Source organism: Carassius gibelio, chromosome B7 (genome assembly GCF_023724105.1).
Source record: "Carassius gibelio isolate Cgi1373 ecotype wild population from Czech Republic chromosome B7, carGib1.2-hapl.c, whole genome shotgun sequence".
Classification (NCBI taxonomy): Eukaryota; Metazoa; Chordata; class Actinopteri; order Cypriniformes; family Cyprinidae; genus Carassius; species Carassius gibelio.
In genome coordinates, this window is record NC_068402.1 from 20,661,737 (window position 1) to 20,683,522 (window position 21,786).

General features: G+C 38.2%; 2 protein-coding genes across 51 annotated transcripts in view; both read right to left on the reverse strand.

Annotated features, from left to right (window-relative positions):
- On the reverse strand, window positions 1-11,839 carry nfx1 (nuclear transcription factor, X-box binding 1). 50 transcript variants are annotated; one of them, XM_052561376.1, is made up of 28 exons: window positions 11,659-11,839; window positions 10,408-11,169; window positions 10,258-10,332; window positions 10,015-10,107; window positions 9,622-9,864; window positions 9,376-9,546; window positions 8,255-8,416; window positions 7,855-7,932; window positions 7,579-7,684; window positions 7,211-7,282; window positions 6,976-7,115; window positions 6,777-6,876; window positions 6,310-6,527; window positions 4,800-4,897; window positions 4,682-4,712; window positions 4,520-4,602; window positions 4,325-4,433; window positions 4,128-4,247; window positions 3,488-3,567; window positions 3,148-3,378; window positions 2,611-2,684; window positions 2,310-2,408; window positions 1,975-2,016; window positions 1,777-1,872; window positions 1,144-1,210; window positions 885-1,030; window positions 601-705; window positions 1-173 (listed from the first exon to the last, which is right to left on the reverse strand). In XM_052561376.1, the coding sequence occupies exons 1-28, from the start codon at window positions 11,678-11,680 to the stop codon at window positions 98-100; spliced, it is 3,699 nt and encodes a 1,232-aa protein (XP_052417336.1). In that variant the 5' UTR covers window positions 11,681-11,839; the 3' UTR covers window positions 1-97. The 50 variants fall into 50 exon arrangements, with proteins under 50 accessions (XP_052417336.1, XP_052417342.1, XP_052417323.1 ...); XM_052561382.1 differs by lacking the exon at window positions 10,015-10,107 and adding an exon at window positions 10,108-10,182; XM_052561363.1 differs by lacking the exon at window positions 10,015-10,107 and adding an exon at window positions 10,108-10,182 and having other exon boundaries at window positions 9,622-10,014.
- Window positions 11,840-12,720: 881 nt separating this feature from the next.
- plxdc2b (plexin domain containing 2b) overlaps window positions 12,721-21,786 on the reverse strand; it is a 47,485-nt gene continuing 38,419 nt past the window's right edge. Inside the window, exons 10-14 of the mRNA XM_052561854.1 lie at window positions 21,165-21,225; window positions 20,544-20,697; window positions 18,566-18,604; window positions 15,038-15,198; window positions 12,721-14,858 (exon numbers count right to left, since the gene is read on the reverse strand). Coding sequence (XP_052417814.1) covers window positions 14,739-14,858; window positions 15,038-15,198; window positions 18,566-18,604; window positions 20,544-20,697; window positions 21,165-21,225 — 535 coding nt within the window. The 3' untranslated portion in view covers window positions 12,721-14,738. The remainder of the gene's footprint in view (window positions 14,859-15,037; window positions 15,199-18,565; window positions 18,605-20,543; window positions 20,698-21,164; window positions 21,226-21,786) is intronic.

Below are 21,786 nucleotides of genomic sequence, written 5' to 3' on the forward strand. Positions count from 1 at the left end.
TTTAGATCCTCACCATTTTTATTCAGAATTGTAATGCTATTCTTTTCGGACAGTTTTATTTTGTGTGATTATTATAGTGACTATTCAGAATTTCATGTCAATCCTGCACATCAAAATAATCAATTGTGGGCTCCTCTTTAGATTGATTCATCCAAGCATTACTATTGTCGGCCCTGAAATAAATGTGAATAAAAAATAATATTAGTTATGATACACTTCACACTCAACAAAATATTAACAAACACATGTACATGCCACAGTAATTCTACTGACTGTGAATGACGAGCGTGTTTTTAAACACTGCACTTCATTACAGTATCCATACATTAGCTCATATGGATAACAATACTGATCAGTTAGGACATTACCAATCCATTTTTGTTTTATCAGTTAATACTTCAATTGATCAAGGATGCACTACATTGATCAAAAATGACAGTAAAGACATCTGTAGTAGATTTCTATTTCAAATACATTATTTTGAGAGAAAAAAAAAATCTGATTAAAACGATTTCTAAAGGATCAGACTGAAGAAAAAGAGTACATCTTGATGCCCAAAGTCTGAATGGAAGTCTAGTGGTGAGATATGTGTGAACATACTTGCTTGTGTGTTGTTTGATGTGGGCAATAGGAGGAGGAGCTCTGGAAACAGTTTCCCTTTCAATCAAAGCAGCCAGACTGGTGTTAGGACACACTGATTTCCCCCTGAAAGCACATGTAAAACAATCATGTTGAAGTCAGACTACCCAACGCTACTGACACTGACATACACTTAACTGAAAGACACCTTTAAAGTTTACTTGTGTTTGCTTTTATGCTTACAAAAAGAATAGTATTCACTATTACAGTTGGAAGCCGAATCTAAAATCTGAGTTTCTTTTGACCTGACGGCAGTAACCACAACATTGCGCTTGGGTTCGCTATCATAGCTGACGGTTTCCACACCATATGCCTCCGCTAGCTCATGGATAATTCTCAGATGTTCGCGCTTCATAGGTGGAAAACAGTGACTCCTCTTAGGCTGTTTACCCTGAGAAAAAAAAAACACAATTACAGAGCACTGAAATACAAAGCTAGTAGTGCTTGGATAGTAGATAGTCAACTATTTATTTTTAAAGTGTGATCATTGGAACTACATTTTACCTTGTTGACCAGTTCAACTAAATTCTTAATCTCCTCTTCAATTTCACTAACAAACTTGAAATCTTTCCTGAAGTAAAAAAAAAAAAAGTTTAATTAGTTTGAGCATTCAGGCTTTCACTTGGCTCTGTAGTAGACTAAACATTTAACTTATGTGTGTATTTTCTAGACTTCAGTTTTTCTTTAAACTGTCATAGCAAATGTGCAAGAACCCAAACTCGACTGGCACAGTTTTAGTGCAAAGTTACTAAACTAAAAAAAAAAAATGATAAGCATTTGTTGATTTTGTAAGTCAGCTACAATCCCCATTTTTGTGTTTTGAGCTTGGATGCTTTAGAAAATACAGTCCTGTACAGTTTATACATTTGGCAAGCAACTGAACCTATTAAACGTAGTGAATCAAACTCCAAGACCGTTTCCAAGAAAGCAACAGAAGTATTTTTAAATAAATACTTCTGTTGCATTCTTGAAAACAGTCTAGCAGTTTGATTCACTACGTTTAATATGTTGCTTAATGGTTGGTGCCTTCATCGTGAGCTCTTCCAAAGAATTTGAGTTTGGTATTGTCTCATACAACCATGTCCTAGCTTTATGTTCTGTTGATACATTCTTGAACTATTTTAGAATCTGAACCACCTTGCATCTTCTTTCAGAGAGTCACTATATTTGGAAGACGCCGACTTGTTGAAGGGATCCACTGACAGATCAATCTGCAGGGCCTCAGCCAGCCGCCTACAGGCAAAACAGAAAACATCAAAACCTGCACACCCACACATAGACATATCTAGGGACAGATAGAGGGAAAGAATGTGTGAATAAAGTCTTTACGTTCACCTGTTCCTCTCCAGTGCAGCACATTCTTGATCACACTCCAACCTGTGAGGGAACAACCAAATACAAAGGTTACTCCACTTCAACAAAAGCACATTACTAACAATGTTTACCTTCTGAGGTACAAGTTATTAGAGCAATGTTTTCTTCTTTTATGTCATGACAAAATCAAATTTTACTTGGATGTTGTGGTTAGTGAGTGTTAATCCTGTACCCTGCTATCTTTCGATGCAGCTTTGAACTGCTCATTTATGTAAGGTAAACACTGACCCACAGACTACTCTTCTGGATGACTAATAAAAACAAGCAGTCTTGCTAGCTTTAGTGTGTGATTATACCTGGCCTTTCTCTGCTCTTTCTTTGTGAGCGGTCCAATGTCAACGGACTCTCCCAGCTGCATATCTGACAGCTTACTGGCAACGGCAATAGCTGCATATCTGCAAAACATAGAGATTTGACCACTGATCAGTAAGAACATATGACATTTATAGCACGTTTTGCCTTATTTGCATATGAATATCATTCATTTTAAATGTATTGGCTGCTATGAGTACACTATCATCAGTGGGTGAAAAAAAGGAAAAAGGCTTGTGTCTGCCAATTTAACAATATAAAACTTGGCTTTGAAGGTGTTTTAACCTTTGGTAGGAACTGGCTGCATCAGCACAAGGAACGGTCTCTTTCTTTCGGCCACAGTCACACTGCAGTGCCACCTAGAGATTGAAAGTGGGAAATAATTAAGCTTAGAGGCTCTCCATTTTGAATGCGTTCTTGTTTTTTCAGCATACAGAACATAAAAATATGTCTGCAAAAATAAAAAATAGCTGAGGAATGTTTGTGCTTAGATGATCAGATATTCTGCTCTTTTGATCGGTCTTCTACATTTGAAGACAACAAATCATCTGATTCAAGATTAATTGTGACAAGCTATAATAAACAACTGTAACAGATGTTTTATGAAAACTATAATTTACTCTTTCAAGCCAATGTTTTACATAACCGATAATGCACATTTTTCTGTAAAAGCATGTGCCAGACCACAAGCACCCTGCAGCGGAGGAATTGAAGGAATCAAATCAGGCTACAGCTGAGGAAACAAAGGAACGCTTTGAGCAATAACTGCATGTTCCATCTATAAACCATCTGTGTAGATTTTGGATGAGGGAAGGGCTGTACCTTGGCACTGCAGATGGTGGGTGGACAGGGGGTGCCTGGGTGGCACGGAGCAGCACAGGGGTGTCCACAGCTAGCTCTAGGGTGAGTGCATGGCTGCTTACACTCTCCCTCTGCCTGGCATTCCCCACGGTGACATATTTTCTTACAGTGATGAGAACCACAGGGTAAGAGCTTGTCACACACTAAACCACACGAGATGTCCTGCAGGTGGCATGGGATATTACTCCTTTGCTAGGGAGAAATGTAAAAATGGTGCTGAATATGAGATTTGGAATTTCTTTTGAACAGAAGGCAAAATAGGACTGTGTATGCTTAAAATTGAATTATGATGTCTTTTTACCTCATGATTACCCATGCACCACTTCTTGGTGAGGTAGGTACAGGGAGGACATCTCTCCTCACTATGGCATGAATGGAACACTATGGAAAAAATCATTAACAAAACATCAGCTTATTTAGCAAGTGTGCATTAAGGGACAAGTAAAAACTTTAATTGTTAAGAATGATTCCCATTTTAAATAAATGCTATTCTTTTCAACTTCCTATTCATCAAAGAATCCTGAAAAAAATATAAAGCTTGGTTTCCACAAAAATATTAAGCAACACAACAGTTTTCAACATTGGTAGTAATAGGAAATGCGGCTCGAACATCAAATCAGCGTATTAAAATTTTTTTAAACGTTTAAATAAACAATGGTTATTTCATATTGTTAAAATATTTCACAATATTACTGTTTTTACTGTACTAAATATAAATAAATGCAGCCTTGCTATGCATAAGAGACTTTAATATATACATAAAAATTACTTTCTTTTAGTTTTTAAAAGTAAAAAAATATCGTCCTCAATCTTACAAATTGTCAAGCGCAGTTCCATATAGACGGGTGACCTTCACAAAGAATCATAGGGTATATATACGTGTATAAATCTTGACATATATCGGTTAATGAGTATATCTGTGGTTGACTGAGCAGAAGTACCTGGATGATCACAATCATGACTTCGGGTACATAAGTTTTTACATTCAGGAGGTCTCGTTCCACAAGGGATGGGCGGGAAGAGCACAGTCTCCCCACAGTAGCACGCCAACTCATCAAAACCTTAGAGAAAGACACAGTGCTGTGTAAGAAGAAAAGAGATGGACATCCATTAAGGTGATCTTGAAGGCCAGGCTTACTAGTTTGCCAACAAGGCTGGCAGTTCCCACGGTGACAAAGGTCCTGGCATCGGTGAAGACCGCAATTGAGTTTGTAACCACAAATCATTGAGCACTTATGCTCCACATCCTGATAAAGAGAGAGAAGGTTTACATAAACCTTTCTTGTGGCTTCTACACCCAGATGAACCTTTTATGAAAATATAAAAGACTCACCACACAACACAACTCTCCACACTTGTGCCTGCCGCAGGAGCGCTTCTTGTTGCAGCGTTTCTCACACGTAAACACCATGTCTTCTGTACAGGTTTACACATTAGCATTACTTTTTGCTAATTTTTAGCATTAATTTTGTTACACAATTAACTAAAGCCTTACGTTCAGTCTGAATGGCCGCACAAGGAACTTCCTATTAAGACAGAAGAGAGAGTATGAATCACATCTGCAGTTTCCAGAACTTCCTGACCTTTGTGCAGCTGTGCGATAACCGTCTAACCTTGCTGTTGCTGCCACATCTGCATTTAATAGATGAGGTCAAAGAGCACGGGCCACAGCTGTCCTCATGGCAGAGCTTTTCACACAAGTGGACAGAATCTACAGCAGACCGGACACAAGTGAAAGAGAAACATAAGAATTCTGAACAGTGTTGTAGCGATGTAACAAGTGACTTAACTCACAATGCGATACAATTCATTATACTGATTTCACAAGATTATCATCGCAGTTCTTTTTTAATTAACAAAACAAGATTTAAGACAAATTATGAATGAAAAGGTCTTTTATTAATTTTAAAACAAACCCCAATCAAATAAATAACACATATAAAATACATCTGTTCATATAAACAAACTAAGGCTTTGTCTGTGCTCTTTCCATTTAAAATTAGAGTCAACCACTGCATTTTAATCACAGTCCAAACAAAACTGCTGCATACATGCACCATGAGCAGTTTTTAAGGTAAAGTTAGATTGTAAAATTCTTAAAATTGAAGCAACAGTATGGTCTGGCTTCAGTTTGGTGAAACTATACTAAATTAAACATATCTATATGAAACAAAAACAGCAGATGAGCTAAATGAGAAGCAAATTCACTCTCTGCCAGCAGGTGGCGCTTTTAGAGCAGCAATGATATAGTGTTTCTTCGGTTACCGCTGTAAACAAAGCAAACCCTGCTTAAGAACACTACAAATGTACATTGAACAGAGGCAAAATGAAAAGGAAATCTAAACTTTTCTAAAGACAGTCAGTTCCCCTCAGAGATACATTCACATAAACTCATATCTCCAATTGTATCACGATTAATTTAATATGTCAACTGACTTGAATCGTACAAATTTATATAGCTTTCAACTGGCTCGCAGTGCTTCTTTTGAAAATGTCAAAACTTTGAAATGAGGAAAAATGTAAGCATTCTATATTTTGCCAATAAATGATCATTTGCAAACATTATATGCAAATGTAGTCTTTGAACATATAACTAAATCTAATACTGCATGACTCTAGAATGCTCTTTAAGGTTTCTTAACACCAATCACTACCTGTCTGCCATTATTCTGACATACAGTCTCATCCTAGTTCCAGAATATGTTGATCCAGACACTCGCAAGCTGGACTGCTCAAACAAACCAAGTAATGTTTTAAAAGTATCACAGAACCAGTGATGTTCTTATTGTTTCTGTATACTTTCAGTAAGCATGAAATTAAGTTGTGATAATCTTTTTTTTCCTATTGTGGTGCATTTCTGAGTGAAAGGATGTTGTTGCTGGAGGGAGGGAAAGTAAATGTTCTCGATAAATGATTAAAAGGGAACGAGAATTTTGAAAAATAATGACGTGCTCAGATAAAACATTAATAATTAAACACTGCAATATTCCATAAAAAAGTGATTTCATGGTGAATTTAGGGTCTTTCGTATCCTTTTAGCTGAGATCAGAAGAACATTTTAACAACAAACTTTAATCCCTGTTCAATTTATAACCAAAAAACTAACCCAAATCAGACACATACCACCATCTCCACATGGCAGCGGCTTGTTGCAGGTCTTGCCACAGGAGGGGATCGGGTCAGTACAGCTCTTTCTCTCTGGATAGCCAAACTCCAGAAGCTTAGATAATAAAGTCTGTCCACATGAACAACTGTGCACCAGCTTGGGGCTGAGTGGACATGACTGACACTGCCCAGGATGGCAGATCTGCTGACAGCGATGGGACTGGCAGTCAAGCATCCTAAAGCAACAGATTGAGAGATGAGCACATTTACTAAAAAAAGCATGCAAAATACACGTACAAATGTCTGTATTAACCAAAATGAAAAACAAAGTCAAACAGGAAAAAAAAGAAAACATTAATAAAGAGGTCTAAACACAAGTCTTATTATTTAAGACTAGAGAATTAACAAAAAGGTCTGTATACAGAACTTGTAAAATGATTAATGTCATACACTGACAAGCGAAGACATGTTTTGATAGTACATACTTTCCACAGGGCTTGCAACAGGAGAAATGTCCTGATCCATCAAACTTTTCCCGATCAGTCCCACACGCCACCTCCCTGAATGCCACTCCACAGAAGCAGGCTGAAAGAGTACAAAAACATGGCAGGAGAATTATAATGCATTAAAATGAGATGACTGCATAGATTCTGAAACAAATTAAATGACACAAGCAGTACTTACCTTGCTGAACACGAAGTTGACAGGGTTGGCATGGCCCTGAATGGCACACCTGGGCACAGAAGTGCTCGGAGCAGTTCAGAGGAGCTCCACAGACCTCCTCACAAAGCAGAGGTCCTGTCTGACTGCAACGAACCTGCTTTCTGCACACACAAGAAACCGGTGTTCTTTGGTATGTATATATGTGGGTATTATTAAATGATTACATATAGAGTTAATTACAAAAAGGTAATGGTACCTCATTTTACCACAAATGCAGGACTTTGTGATAAAAGCTGGACACTGTGGGCAGGGCCCAGGATGGCACAAGCTACACAGAGCAAGAGAAATTGGCTGACCAATGACATTGCACATATCTCATAAACATACACATAATTATAGCTGTGCAACCAAGTCAGTTGCCTGTATGACTAGCTGGGTAATCACTCTTAAGAAAAACACAAAAAAGCTGGTACAAGCAGATTGTTTCAGGTCTACCAGAAGAGTTTAAATGAGACCTCTTAAAAAAAAAAAAAAAAAAAAAAAACATATAGTATTTTTCTATCATTGTCACTCAACCTGAACCAAAAGCATGTAAATGCATTGATTGTGCTGCTGGGCTCTTACATGTTACAGGGGTGATTGCATTCCCCTCCACTCCGCTTTTTCCCACACATATCTCCACAGCTATGAGGGATCTCAGTGCGCTGAAACTCAGGATTGGTCACCTTTCCTGTTCATTAAAACGAAAGGTGAGAAAAAAAAATGTAGAGGTCCAAATTCTTTGGTTTTACAGCATTATTCATTATAAACATAGAGCCACATTATCATTTTACAGAATGTGAGTGATTTACAACAGAAACAGAAATATTATGTCAGATGCAGAAACTAAAATAATCTTACCACAGAAGCAGGAGTATGCATTAGGGGCTTTGAGAGCCACATGCTGGCATGCAGGACAACGCCAACCTTCACTGCCATCTGTAAATATTGAACCATTTCAATTTGTTAATAAGCTATGGACTAGCCCAGTGTATTTAGCATTTATGTTTTAGAAATCATGTCTTCAGTAGACTGTATAGTTACTTTCAAGAAAGTCAGTTCACTCTGCAGTCGTATTTGTGAAACCTCCAGGCAGCTATTTTAGGCATGCCAGACCAACTCCTGTCTACTGAGGAAATACTCAAATCTTAAAAAACGTTGCATTGCCAAATTGTGTGCTGCAGATTCTACCTTTCCTAACAATAAGAGAGCACAGTCTTTGGTGATGTCCCCTATCACAGGTGAGAGCCAGTTGACGTACCATCAGCTTGAGATGCTGGGGAGCGAGCCCATTTCTTGATGCAGTTAAGGTGAAATACGTGGTAACAGCTCTGACAGCTCCAAACTGGAGCCATGACCCGAATCACTTCACAACAGACCATACACTCATACTTCTCCTCCGTCAGCTGCTCAATTAGACAACCTTCACAAACACACACACAGTGTTGAACACGTTAAAAATACTTGTTAAAAATAGCTAAGAGATACACAGAAATACAGTACTATCATACTCTAGAAATCTGTCAATGATTGATTATCGTAAAAAAGATATACAATGGTATAGCTGTAAGTGACAATAATTTTAAATAATATAACAAACACGTAATTAGTTTAGTAATCACATTTATTTAGTTCTAATTTGTAGTCGTCTTGGGGCTTGCACCATTGAGCTAACAGAACAAAATCTAGATCACATGATTGGTTGACAAACCGTTGAGTTGTGAAGTTGACAAAACCAATCCAATCAGGTATTGTTAGTACCATGATGCTGATTTATCAACTTCCTCTCTAAGCTCAGGCTTTAAACTTAGCTAATTAAATAACTACTGAGGATTTGAAAGTGTGAGAGTGACATCAGTAGGACAGCCAATCACATGATGTGCAAAACTGAAGATGTGGTTTACTTCTCACAAGAAAATTAGTGAGATTCACTTCCCTCTTCTGTTGATTAAGAGAAAAAAACATAAATAAAAGGACATCTACCTACATCATAAAGTTAAAACAAGTTATTTTGTGCAGTTGATTATATCCATAGGTCAGTCCACAATAATTTTTTTTAAAGTTTTATATATCGAGTCTTGCTACAGTATACTGTGTATATTTACATGCATTTAAACTAAAGGTTTACTATTAATTGTAAAATTGGACCCAGTGGAGTAATTTCATTGTGTCAGAGAGAAGACATTGCTCAGAGCTGTATATTAATTTTAGATCGCTTACGCAAAACAAAACCTGCTACAGAGCATGTTAGCCATGGAGCTGAAGTTATAAGGCGACAAACACTTTGTGATGAACCACTTTCATTGTGCCTAAAACCCAGGATTGGCACATATTAATCTTAACCAGCTTCATGGTACAAGCCCCTGTTCTAACGCACATCACCTGTCTGGGTTTCTTTGCTTTTGGGAGGCTCCACGTGCTTCACCAGTCCGGTCCGTCGCTCTGGACCTGCTCCTCTCCTCGACCCTGGATTCTGTATTAGTGGCCTTTTCCCTCTCGCAGCTCCTCTGTTTCTGCTGGACTCCTCGTGTCTTCTGCTCTCATCTTCTACACCTCTCCTCTCCTCCCCTCTTGCAGCTCCTCTGTTTCTGCCGGACTCCTCGTGTCTTCCTCCCTCATCTTCTACACCTCTCCTCTCCTCCCCTCTTGCAGCTCCTCTGTTTCTGCTGGACTCCTCGTGTCTTCCTCCCTCATCTTCTACACCTCTCCTCTCCTCCCCCCTCACAGCTCCTCTGTCTCTCGCAGCTCCTCTGGTTCTGCTGGACTCCTCGTGTCTTCTGCTCTCATCTTCTACACCTCTCCTCTCCTCCCCTCTCACAGCTCCTCTGGTTCTGCTGGACTCCTCGTGTCTTCTGCCCTCATCTTCTACACCTCTCCTCTCCTCCCCTCTCACAGCTCCTCTGGTTCTGCTGGACTCCTCGTGTCTTCTGCCCTCATCTTCTACACCTCTCCTCTCCTCCCCTCTCACAGCTCCTCTGGTTCTGCTGGACTCCTCGTGTCTTCTGCTCTCATCTTCTACACCTCTCCTCTCCTCCCCTCTCACAGCTCCTCTGTCTCTCACAGCTCCTCTGTTTCTGCTGGACTCCTCTTGTCTTCTGCCCTCATCTTCTGCACCTCTCCTCTCCTCCCCTCTCGCAGCTCCTCTGTTCCTGCTGGACTCCTCGTGTCTTCTGCTCTCATCTTCTGCACCTCTCCTCTCCTCCCCTCTCGCAGCTCCTCTGTTCCTGCTGGACTCTTCATGTCTTCTGCCCTCATCTTCTGCACCTCTCCTCTCCTCCCCTCTCGCAGCTCCTCTGTTCCTGCTGGACTCCTCGTGTCTTCTGCCCTCATCTTCTACACCTCTCCTCTCCTCCCCTCTCGCAGCTCCTCTGTTCCTGCTGGACTCTTCATGTCGTCTGCCCTCATCTTCTGCACCTCTCCTCTCCTCCTCTCTGATCTGAGCAGGTTCTCTTTCTCTCCAGTTACCCTCAATCCCATGGCTAGGGGCCGGACCTTTCCTCCAGGAACTGGGCTGCATGCGGCGATCTCCACCTCTCCAACCCTTAAAGTTCCTCTGCTCAGGCTCTGGATGTTCATGAACTGCTGCAGGCCTTGTGACTCCTGCATCAGCCTGGTTTTCCCGGTTCTCCACTTGGTCCTTGGGCTGAGGCTCCTTTATCGATCTATCTGCTCTTGCTTTATTGATCTGTTTACGTCGGCTAGCTTGATAAGACACTCTTACATTGGCTTCCACAGCTGATCTTTCTTTCTTATCCTCATCTGTGGATCTATTAGAAGTGGGTGAGTTGGGTCGCTCACGGTCACAAGCTCTGTGTTCCCATCCTGAGGAGTCATTATCACTTCCAGGTTTTGTCCATCTCTCGCTTGGAGCGTGACGGTCATTAATGCGCCTAACATCACCGCGTCCTCCTCTTTGTCTTCCTCCTCTTCCTCTACCTCTTACATCTCCTCTGATGGGAAGTTCAGGAGGCAGTAATGCATTATTGTCAGGGTTGTCAGACTCATCTTGACTGAGCTTAGTCTCATCGGACGGTCTAATGTGATGATGAGGCCGAACATGTTGAGCCCTCCAGTCCTGAGTGTGGTGCTGCTGCCTGTAACTTCTCCTAGAGTATGGCTGGGTGGTTTTAGCTTGTGGTACAAACTCGGCAGACTCTGGATTCAACTTCGATGTGTCTAAAAGTGAAGACAAATGTTTGTCAGGCTTATTTTCTGCCCTTTGACTTTATTACTGTAGCACTATCTACACACAGCCTATACACATTCTACAGTCTACACATACTGACTCAGCTTTTTCGCAACAGGCAGTCACATGGCAAAGACAAGACGTGACCTGCCATTCTCTTTACTGTTAGAAGGTCAATTCATGAATTTACTGACACTCTTTTCGTGCTTTTAATTTGTTACACATTCACAAACCAACTTCCTTCACTTCGTCCTTATGGAAGTGACGTGTGTTGATGACTAGTAAAATATAACTTACATCTGTAAACGGTCGAATAAATCGCTTAAAGAAGTCACAACACATCTCTTTTTTTTTATTTAGTTTGATTTTCTTAAATAACTAACGCAGAGAATATTGCTGAGCTGAGAGGCCGTAACCAACCACTTCACTACAGCCAACGTTAGTCGTTATGAGGCGAGAAGCCATAATTAACCGCTTACCTGTAACGGAGGCTTCAGCCATTCAGACGAAACTCAAGACAGTTTCGACGAGATTTCCTCAGAACTTCGAAGAATATAATAATTCAACCGAGAAGCCGATAGGAAGCTGAATTGTTTATGAACTACACTGACCGAGTTGGTTCTAGTTGTGCTGAAACTGCTCGTCCAATCAGAGGACAGAGATCGCTGACAAGTGACTGTAGCGTCACAGCTGTGACTACGTAACAACATAGTTACGTCTCAGAATAACATTTTCACATTTGATTAAAGACTTTAGATTACTTGTAAATCTCTTAGAACAAAAAAAAAAGCACCGAAAACATGTAAGGCTCTGAAAGCATTGAAATGTATGTATTTTTTTTTTACCTTTCTTTTCTTTTCTTTTTTTTTTTTCTGGCAGCTAATGTTAATTTGTTAATATGTAATACCACGTGTTCTTTTGACAATTAATTAATAAAATACTTGTAAAAATTCCATCTTAAAATTGTCGAAATATAAAATCTATTTTATTATTATTTTATAGGCTACCAACAACAACAATGCTACAATGCTTTGAATTTGAACTTTATTGAAATATGTTTTTTTTTCATACCTTGGCAATGAAAATATATATTTCATAAGATTAGAAACATTGTTTTATGAATTCAATATTTTTCTCATTATAAAGACAATATAGTTTTACTTAAAAATCATACAGACTCACTTAATACTACATATGCTAAATAAGCCAGAACACTGGATTATTTCATCGGGGATCACATAACCAGTCAAATTTACTTGTTATGAAACTAACCCACTCGTTATTGGACAATTACCTGGAATAAAGTAATCATGGATAATTATGAATTGAGCTTTTGTGTTTAATACAAGAAAGAAACTAATTTGGTTGACATATCCCTTTAAGAACCATACTATGATTTGAGCTGCTGCACACATTAATTTGGCCATAACATTTACTTCCACCTAACTGCTATAAATATACTTCTATACCATTCGTGAACATAATATAGCCTTTGATAGAGAATAGAGACATCATTCTAAAACCAGATGCATTAAAGGAAATTGTCAGTTTAAACAACTTTATTATTTAATCAAACTGTATAATGTAATCAAATTGACAGTAGTAACACAAGAGTACACAGATTACAGCATTGTGTATTTCACTGTCTCTCAATGTGTGGCACAACATGAAGATTATGATTATCAAAAATTCAGTCGCTAATATGTTTGTTTCCCCAAATTATGAGACCCGGCATCGCTGCTGAACAGGAAATTAACCTCATTCAACAAACATTGTTCGAGAATATTTCACACAATAAACATCCACTTTCATCTTACATCAGTGTGCACTCATACAGATTCAGAGATTCAATGTCACACACACATACATACACATCTGCTGAAAATAAACAGGTCTTCCAGTGAAGAAAGATAATCAAAATAGAATTTAGACCTTGATTTTTGGTGAGACACCCTGTTATGAGGATAAAATTGGAGACAAATGTATCTCTCTTGCATGCATGCTTAAACACCTAACAGACATAAAAAAAAGAAAGAATGAAAAAAGAAACCAGAAAAGAAACTCTCAGGAACTGTCCCAATGCATAGGTTTGCTGAAATAATCAAACAGAAAACACAAATATCTACCATTGTCCATTTCGTCTGGTTGTACAGTATTAAAGAAATGTTTTACACTTGTTATATACTGTATATGTGTGTATATATATATTTGTGTTTGTGTGTGTGTGTGAGATGACAGTTCTTTGGTCACAATACTCAAAATGTATTTTCAGGAGAAAGTAATATGTGCCACAACTATTTGCATTTTATAAGGATAAATATTGTAAACCTTCCAACTCAAAATCCATTATTAGCGAATACGATGGAAAATATTATTTAGAACACACTGATTGTTTATCATAAGGTTGTAATATGCTGTGTTACTCTTTCTGTAGAGAAATAAATCACATTCTTGAAGTCAAAATGAATTCATTTTTGCAGTTCTCAGTTCCACTGCTTGTAATCTATCAAACTCAGATGACCTGACAGCAGTATGAGGGCTCTACTATATCACTATATCAAATATTATAAAATAAAAGAATATCTCTGTCTGATTAAGGACTGACAGCTGTCAGTAGACGACGCTTGTCTTGTCTTTACGTTGAAATCAGGATGAATCCTTGATTTCAACTATGGCATGTTTAAGGGATCATTGTGTACCATAATATTACAACAAAACAACAAAAAATCTAAACAAAGACACACACACACACACACACACACACAGACAGTCTCACAAGTCTTGTAAATATGCATTAGCAACATAAGATGAAAAAAAAAATCAACTTGGGAAAAAAAGCAATATATGTGCATTAAGTGGATATGTGCAAAAATGTCCTAAAATGTTGGAATATGGTTGGATGAAAAAAAGTGAATTCATACTGTTGACATATCTGTTCACAGAACATTTTCCAATTATGTTCAAACAAGCTAAAATCACCCAACATAGTCCAAAACATCTGTTCAAATCAAAGAGATGAAGTCATAAAGGAATAGGAAAAACAACATAAAAACCCTACAAAACCCTTTTGAAGATATATAAAGGTCTATATAAGATTTCCAACACATAAACTGAACGAATGTGCATTTCAAAGACTGAAAGACAAGAAAACTCTCTCCAAGAGGCACATCAAATCAGAGGATCAAACAAAGCTACATTCAGTTCAAAGATGATTTTGAGGGTGAAAGGTCAAAACCTCATCCTGTACAATCAACAAACAAGAGTTGTTCCCCGCACCACGTCAGGAGCCGAGCAGAAGCTGCTGGGCCGTTCTCCATCCAGCTGACTACCAAACGTTTCCTCTGAATGTGGATTGTTTTGCTTTGAGTGTTGAAAGCTAGATCCAAGCCTTTGTTTCTGGATGCCTCTTCCGTTCAGTCACCACACCCTCACTGTTTCCAGTTTCATCAGTGTTTCGGAGGGTTGGTGGAACTTTATGATTAGAGATGTGTGGATTTGTAGCTAGACATCAAGAAGGCTGCTGGGGCTGTGTGTGACTCGAGAAGTCAAAGGTCGCATCTCAGCACTGCTCTGATTCAATAAAGCCTTCTTTTTCTTGACCCACAGGCTCTACCTCTGCGTATGCTGGATGACCAGAACCTCGGCGGAATTTCATCGCTGGCCATCGGCTGGGACGTCTCTGTAAAGGTATGAGTTTGATATTAATAAATGTTTTGCTTTTAAATGCGCTCCCCATCCAGTACCCATCCATTGTTCAAATACAGACGGAAAGTCGTACCACTGATAAAAAAGGCATACAATTTTTGGATTTCTTTATTTGATAGACTATTTCTTTAACCTAAACCTCCGTCCTCTCACCTCAATGAAGAAGAGTCCCGCGGCAGAGCTCGGGTGGTGGTAGATGTAGACGGTCACCAGGACGACGGCCACCATCACGAGCAGAAGCAGGAGCATCCCAAGAATCAGCCCCATGTGCAGCGGGTGAGTAGTGTTCTCTGCTGTGCTTTTAGCTGCAGCTGCTGTAACACACATTATACTGTATTTATAGTTCTGAACACTTGCGCTGTCAGAATACATCAGTCGGTCTTTGTGGTCACACAGATGCAATGCATGTAACAACTTCAGGAAAATGAATCCTGAGTGGAGACTGCTGGGTTGAATCCCTGTACTTCTACTTTTAAACAGAAGAGAGCACTGTTTTCACATTCATTTTCATACGGTTTCCGTGACTTGTGTCTCTGTCCAACAGGCAGATAAAAAGATTAACGATGGAAGAGAGACAAGGCTGTAAATCTTAATTTTGTATTGTGGACATTTCCAGCCGGCCCAGAAATAAAGATTTAGTGTGGTCTGCAGTTCTTGTGTTTTTGCGCTACAGCCAGGCCCCTGTAAAAACCTAAGACTGCTGAGCAGACTCGGTGGCAGCTTCTGAGACTAAACCAAATCATCTCGTTCTTTTTCTTACAATGACAGTTAGGGATCTACAGATGTCAGTTGGATCTGCTTGATCGAAATGTTAAATATATGAACTTAAAATGCATTACTTTCATGAAGCAACATCTAAACAAACTACGTACTTATGGGTCAAAAATATTTATACGCAAGTCAATTAACCTCGACTCCATTAGGTTAAATTAAACTTATAAAAAACTGTTCAACTATCCCAACTACACTGGACACCACTGACTTTCACTAAATTGAGGACAAAATGCATTTTACAACACATATTCGTTTGTGTTCCAACTCTAAAGTCTTTGACTTTATATCTCTGTGTCTCCATGATAAATCTCTGCACATATCTCGACAGGGTGTCATTGATTTTCTGTTCTGCTGGATTTCTTTACGCTACATTATTTTATTTAATTACAGCACCCAGGTGGCTCACATACGGCTCCTTACATAATCATTATAATAGCACTTCATTCTGCGACAGTGCTGCTGTGTTTCTCTGCAGATGTGCACAAGTGAACACAACCACAGAGTTGCAGTATTTGTTATCTGCATATTGCAGTAATGAGCAATGTATGTCAAATCTTTTTACTGTTCCATGCCTATGACAAAGACTGTACAACAACAAACAAACAAAGACAAAATTTTAAGACATAATTATAACATATTTCTTAAAAGCAGGTAATCATGTTTTAATAATTACTTTACAATGTTTTTATTTTATTAATTCAGACATATGTGCCCTCTAGAAACCTGCGTTCTGCATCTCCATCTCAAAAAAGCACAAAGTCACTTTTACAGACTTTTAAATGAAATGTTCCCTCCTGGTGCAATTACCTAGGAGTCTTTAACCATCTTCAAGAATAGGCTTAAAACACATCTCTTCCATCTTTATTTGACCCTCTAACTTTAGCACTCACTATTCTATTCTTAAAAAAAAAAAAAAATTCTAACTACCTTTCTAATCTTTTTGTATTCTATTTTCTTTTCTTTTATTATACAATTATATATATATATATATATATATATATATATATATATATATATATATATATATATATATATATATATATATATATATATATATATATATATAAAAACTCTAACACTAGCTTGCTATATTCTTTTTCTATCCTATCTGTTTTCTTTTTATTTATTATATTATTTAAAATCCTTTGCTATGTGTACTGTGTTTAAGCTAACTGAGTTATTTATTACTTTTTTGATAAAAGCTTCTGCTAAATGTAAATGTAATGTATAATAATGTTAAATAACTGTAATGTTTTGTCAAAATGTTTGCTAATTTCTGTCCATAAATATCAGAAAAATGAACGACTGTAAAAGTAAAAATTAATTTTCTCTATAAAAAAAAAAAAAAAGCCAAATAAATAGTGTATTATACAGTTCTTTAGCCAAAGGGCGCCAAAATGATTGACAGACATTACAGGGCAGAACTAATCACGAGGCAGGGTTTCTGTTGTTAGTCATTACAGCCACAAGTGCCCATGACCACTTAAGCTTGGGAAGTAATTTGTTTTCAATGAGAGGGAGACTGAAGCTTGGCAGCTAAAGACAGCCTGGTTTGATGACTGTCATACTGACACAAAATACAGGAAACTGTGGGTTCCACAAATGTTTTGTTACTTACCAGCTATCCCAATTTACCTGATGCCTTCAAATACCTTTCTAGTTTTTCAGCGGAATTGAAAAATACTGACATTTTCACTTGGCGCCAGTAAAACGAATAGCGACATTTTGTTGAAATCGGTCATCAATCAAATGCACTAGTTACATTTGGCAGCACTCGTTAAATTAGAAGTTGGCTGCACCAGTTAAATTAGCGCAGACACCAAGTTACCTCATGTAAACATATTTAAAAAAAAACATTTTTTGGATTTAGCATGAAGGTGCATGTTATTTTAATTACATAACAGACACTGCAGAGTCTGGCTATTGTAGATTATAGAGGGAGACATTATGTCTGGTGTGCTGGAGAAGTCATGATGTCATGGCAAACTGAAATATGTACACACACAGACAGACAGCTGCCAACAGATCCAACAGACATGTCCTCAATCAAATAAAACAATCAGATTTCTTTCTTTATTGTATCAAAATGGCCTTGCAAAATCAGGCTTGTATTTTATTTCTGACAGGGTGTGAACAGATGGTTCATTTGACGTGAAAAGCAGGAAAGCTTAGCATGATTTGCCACCAGAAACAAAAACAGGCATCTTTTGAAAGCAAAAATGTTTTAATGCTGTGTTTTTATCATTAGGGTGGTTTAGATTTTTACTTTTGATAAGTTTTTATTATAATTAATATAATTCAGTATTATATATTCACCTTAAATAGTCCATAGTTTTAATTAGTTTTAGTCAGGAATTATACCATTCATATTATTCTGCTTAAGGTTAGATAGCACTTTCTTTGTTCTTGCTACATGTTTTCATTGGCTGCTTTATTGATGAAATGTTGAAGTCCTGACTGCCGTTTCCGACTGGTAAAAAAATACTGAGCTTGCTCCAAATCAAAAACACATGACCTGGATCTTACTAACAGAATTCTGGGAATTCAGAGGGGGAAGACGAAAGAGAGTGAGGGAAAGAGAGAATATATACTACATAAAGAGAGCAAGAGAGAGACTGTGTGTGATAAGGAGAAGAGAAAAACAAGGCATGATACAAAAATCTGCTGTTGGACAGGAAATGAACTGGCACAAAGCACTGCTGCGTGGAAAAGATATTTAGACAAAAATGCTGTACTTGCTGCCACATATATACACACATAACCAGACAAGTCACACACACACACACACACACACACACACACACACAAGTATGACCCTATTTGGGCATAAGCATAAGCAAGTGAGAGCAGAGTGATGTCTGATAGTTCACAGACACACTTTGCACTGCAGCAATGCAAAGATCTTACCTCCATTGTCTTTGAGATGTAGCGCAATCTTGGTGTCATCTATAAAAATAGATGAGAAAAGAAATAGGAGGAGGGAGAGAAAAAGGGAGCAAATATTAAAGCTCAATTTTATACGTTGACATCATACACTCTGGAAAACATCCTCATTTCATCAACAGCTGTAAATAGGTCACACATGTGTGTGATGGGCACAGCAAGGAGATAAGGAAATATGTCTGTGATTGGAGAGCAAGTTTCGGATTTGTAATGAATTTTTAATGAGCAATCCACACCAAGATTCTTGAATATGATTTCTAGTGAGCTGAAGAGCTCCTGTCTGAGACAGACAGGTCAACAACATCTGCTGAAGGCAATTCTGCTGAGAACTGAAATGGAAATGAATGAAGTAGCACAATAACAGCTAATGCTGCTGTACTATTTACTGTAGCCAGTAGGGTTATAGCAAGATATCAACTTTCTCATTTACAGCATGTTACATGCTTTCATTCACACACCTGATTCGCTCTCATACGTTACATCGGGCTTAGAGATGAAGAGAAGAATGTGAAGGTTTGTTATTTCCAGATGACTGTAATAATCAAATTCACTCTGATAACATCGGGTTAATGGAAATGTCCTTAATGCTTAATTTATTACAACCCTACTGAATCAACTTGGAAACATAAAGTTAAGCAAAAAAAGTTTATTTAATATTTAAGGGAGAAAATGTTCATGTTGCGTCAAACCTGTATGGTTTGCTTTCTTCTGTGAAACACGAAAGATTTTTGTCCACACAATTGAAGTCAATGGTCACCAAGGCTGTTTGGTTAACAGCGTTCTTCAAAATATCCTAAAATAACATTAAAATATCTTTTGTGTTTAGAAGAAAGTCATACCGGCTTTGAACGACATGAGGCTGAGTGAACGATGACAGAATTATTATATTTGGTGGAACTGTGACAAACGCAGGTTTCCAATTATATAGTGCACAGCAGAATTGCATTTCTTTTTATAGTAAATGTACTTTAAATGTCCATAAATGTCTTGATTGTTCAATATGGACCTGTCAGCATTTTAATTCTGTTGAAATAATAACATAAGTTAACGAAACAACCAATCAGTAATAAATGAGGGATGAAGTGTAAACAAGAGATACATGCCTTTTCAATGACCTCATAAATCATTGCCCTATTGAGCATTCTGAGAAACTGTTAATGATGAACAGATTGTTTCATGCAGTTAATCACTTTAAGTGGACTTCTGGCAACCCTGAGACTAACATACTGTTTGTAGCCAGATCCGTTCCTGCCTGTAAAAACAGAGAGTGCTGGTGCCACTGAATCACATGCTCACAGCTAGCCATCCTTTCCTTTTAAAACATGACAGAAGCAAATACTAACATCATCGTCTAGAAAAGACAGAAACATTGCTCAAAAGGACTGCAGAATTTCTGATAATAATTAGACTTGTTCTACATATTGACTTGTGAGCTAGACTCAAAAAGAGGAAGACAATGAAATGAGAAGTATATGAGTGTATGCATAATTCACAGACAAGATTTATAATTTAGGCCGAGTTGTTTACTGTCTGATAATGTGTTTGCGCAAATCACAAAGAAAAACGGAGCAAAGCACACAACAGGAGGTCGAAGTTAAACAATGGTTAAGTGGTATGTGGTGTATTTTACACTGTATTTACTGTAAGTGTCAGGGATGAGCATGATTATCTATTGTACCCCATTTATGAGCAAAGCCCTTCAGCTACATTCTGAATGTTTTTTAATACAGAGCGTTTCTTCTCCAGAAATTGATTTTCCCCAGACTCATAAAGAACAAATAAGCCTTTCTTTTTCCGTGTCTATTGATTTATGTAGAATCCATTTGTGCCCTCCTCACATCGTCCTGCTGCATTCTGACCAGGAGCAGTCACTTGTAACTAATGGTTTCCTGTCCTCAAAGGATTGTAAGATCAGTTTGTGTTCGTTCAGGTATGACGGTACCTTCTGTTGGTATGCTGGTGGGCATGTGTGATGGAGTCTGGGTAGACTGAGCCTCGGTAGTTCCTCTGTTTCCTGTGGTCTTCTTAGCAACTGATGCAGTGGTCAGCAGACTGAGATTGGTAGTACTGATGATGTCACAGGTGTTATCCTTAGTCTGCCGATGAAAGTCGGGTAAAGAGATATGAGATCTGAGATATGATCTGGATATGCGGATCAACATTCATTTTGGTACTGTAACATTAAATATGGCAATATTTAATTATCTAAAAACTATAAGGCTGTCATATTCATTTAATGCAGTTAATACAATTTAAATCATATTCTAAACACACATTTTTCAGCCCTTTACTCGAATTCCATAAGGGCAATAAGATGCCAGTCTGTACATACAGTAAACCAACATCAAATACAAAAACATCTTGTGCAAAGAAAGTGTTCACGGTCAAAAATGTAAAAAAATACATCATCATACATGTTACTAATTACTAATGGCCTTGTACAAGGCAGAAAGAAAAAGATAAAAAGGGAGAGAGAGAGAGAGAGAGAAACTGCAGATGAGTGTGTCTATCATGTAAGCACAGAGATTTAGGATCAAACATACACAAACATCCACCTACACACCTCATCTGGGCAATTGTTATCAACCCAGTCCTGCCGATGGCGATCAAATCCACTGGAACATCTGTCAATAAAAATTATAGCAGTCATTAGTATTTTACAGACAGCCAATAAACACACCATCATGAACTCCATCTTTTATAGATCGCTGACCAGTGCAGAAAAACCCTTTGAAATCTTTAACTCTTCTGAGAAACACCTCGAAAAAAAGGATTATGGGTTTAAAACAACAAAAAGGGCGAGTAAATCATGGAATGAATTTTCATTTATGAGTCTTCCAAGAAACTTCCATTAAGAATGCTCTGGTCAGTGTGGTCCAGTACAGGAAATATACAGAGGACGGTCAACAGCAGTATATCACTAATAGATGCTGGCTTATAGAGTCAGGACTAGGCAGTACAGCTAGTATTTCTTTTCCACCTCCCAGAATGGAGCACAATGGCCTCGCCTGCTTGGCATTCCTGATGTCCGCTGAGATACAGTCTCCCTTACCCCACATCCTTCAGCAATTCCCCATTCTCCATTCATCTTTTCATTTACTACAATTCACCATACACACATCTCCCTCCGTGTTTTTCTCTGATATTTTGGGGTTAGAAGAGAAGACACACATTTGCTGCCCAGT

Coding starts and splice junctions, on each gene's coding strand:
- nfx1 (XM_052561348.1), bottom strand. CDS start 11,680: ATGGCTGAAGCCTCCGTTACAG. Junction 11,170..11,658: donor GGCTGAAGCCTCCGTTACAG/GTAAGCGGTTAA, acceptor CTTCACTTTTAG/ACACATCGAAGTTGAATCCA. Junction 4,248..4,324: donor CCAGCCTTGTTGGCAAACTA/GTAAGCCTGGCC, acceptor TCTTTCTCTAAG/GTTTTGATGAGTTGGCGTGC.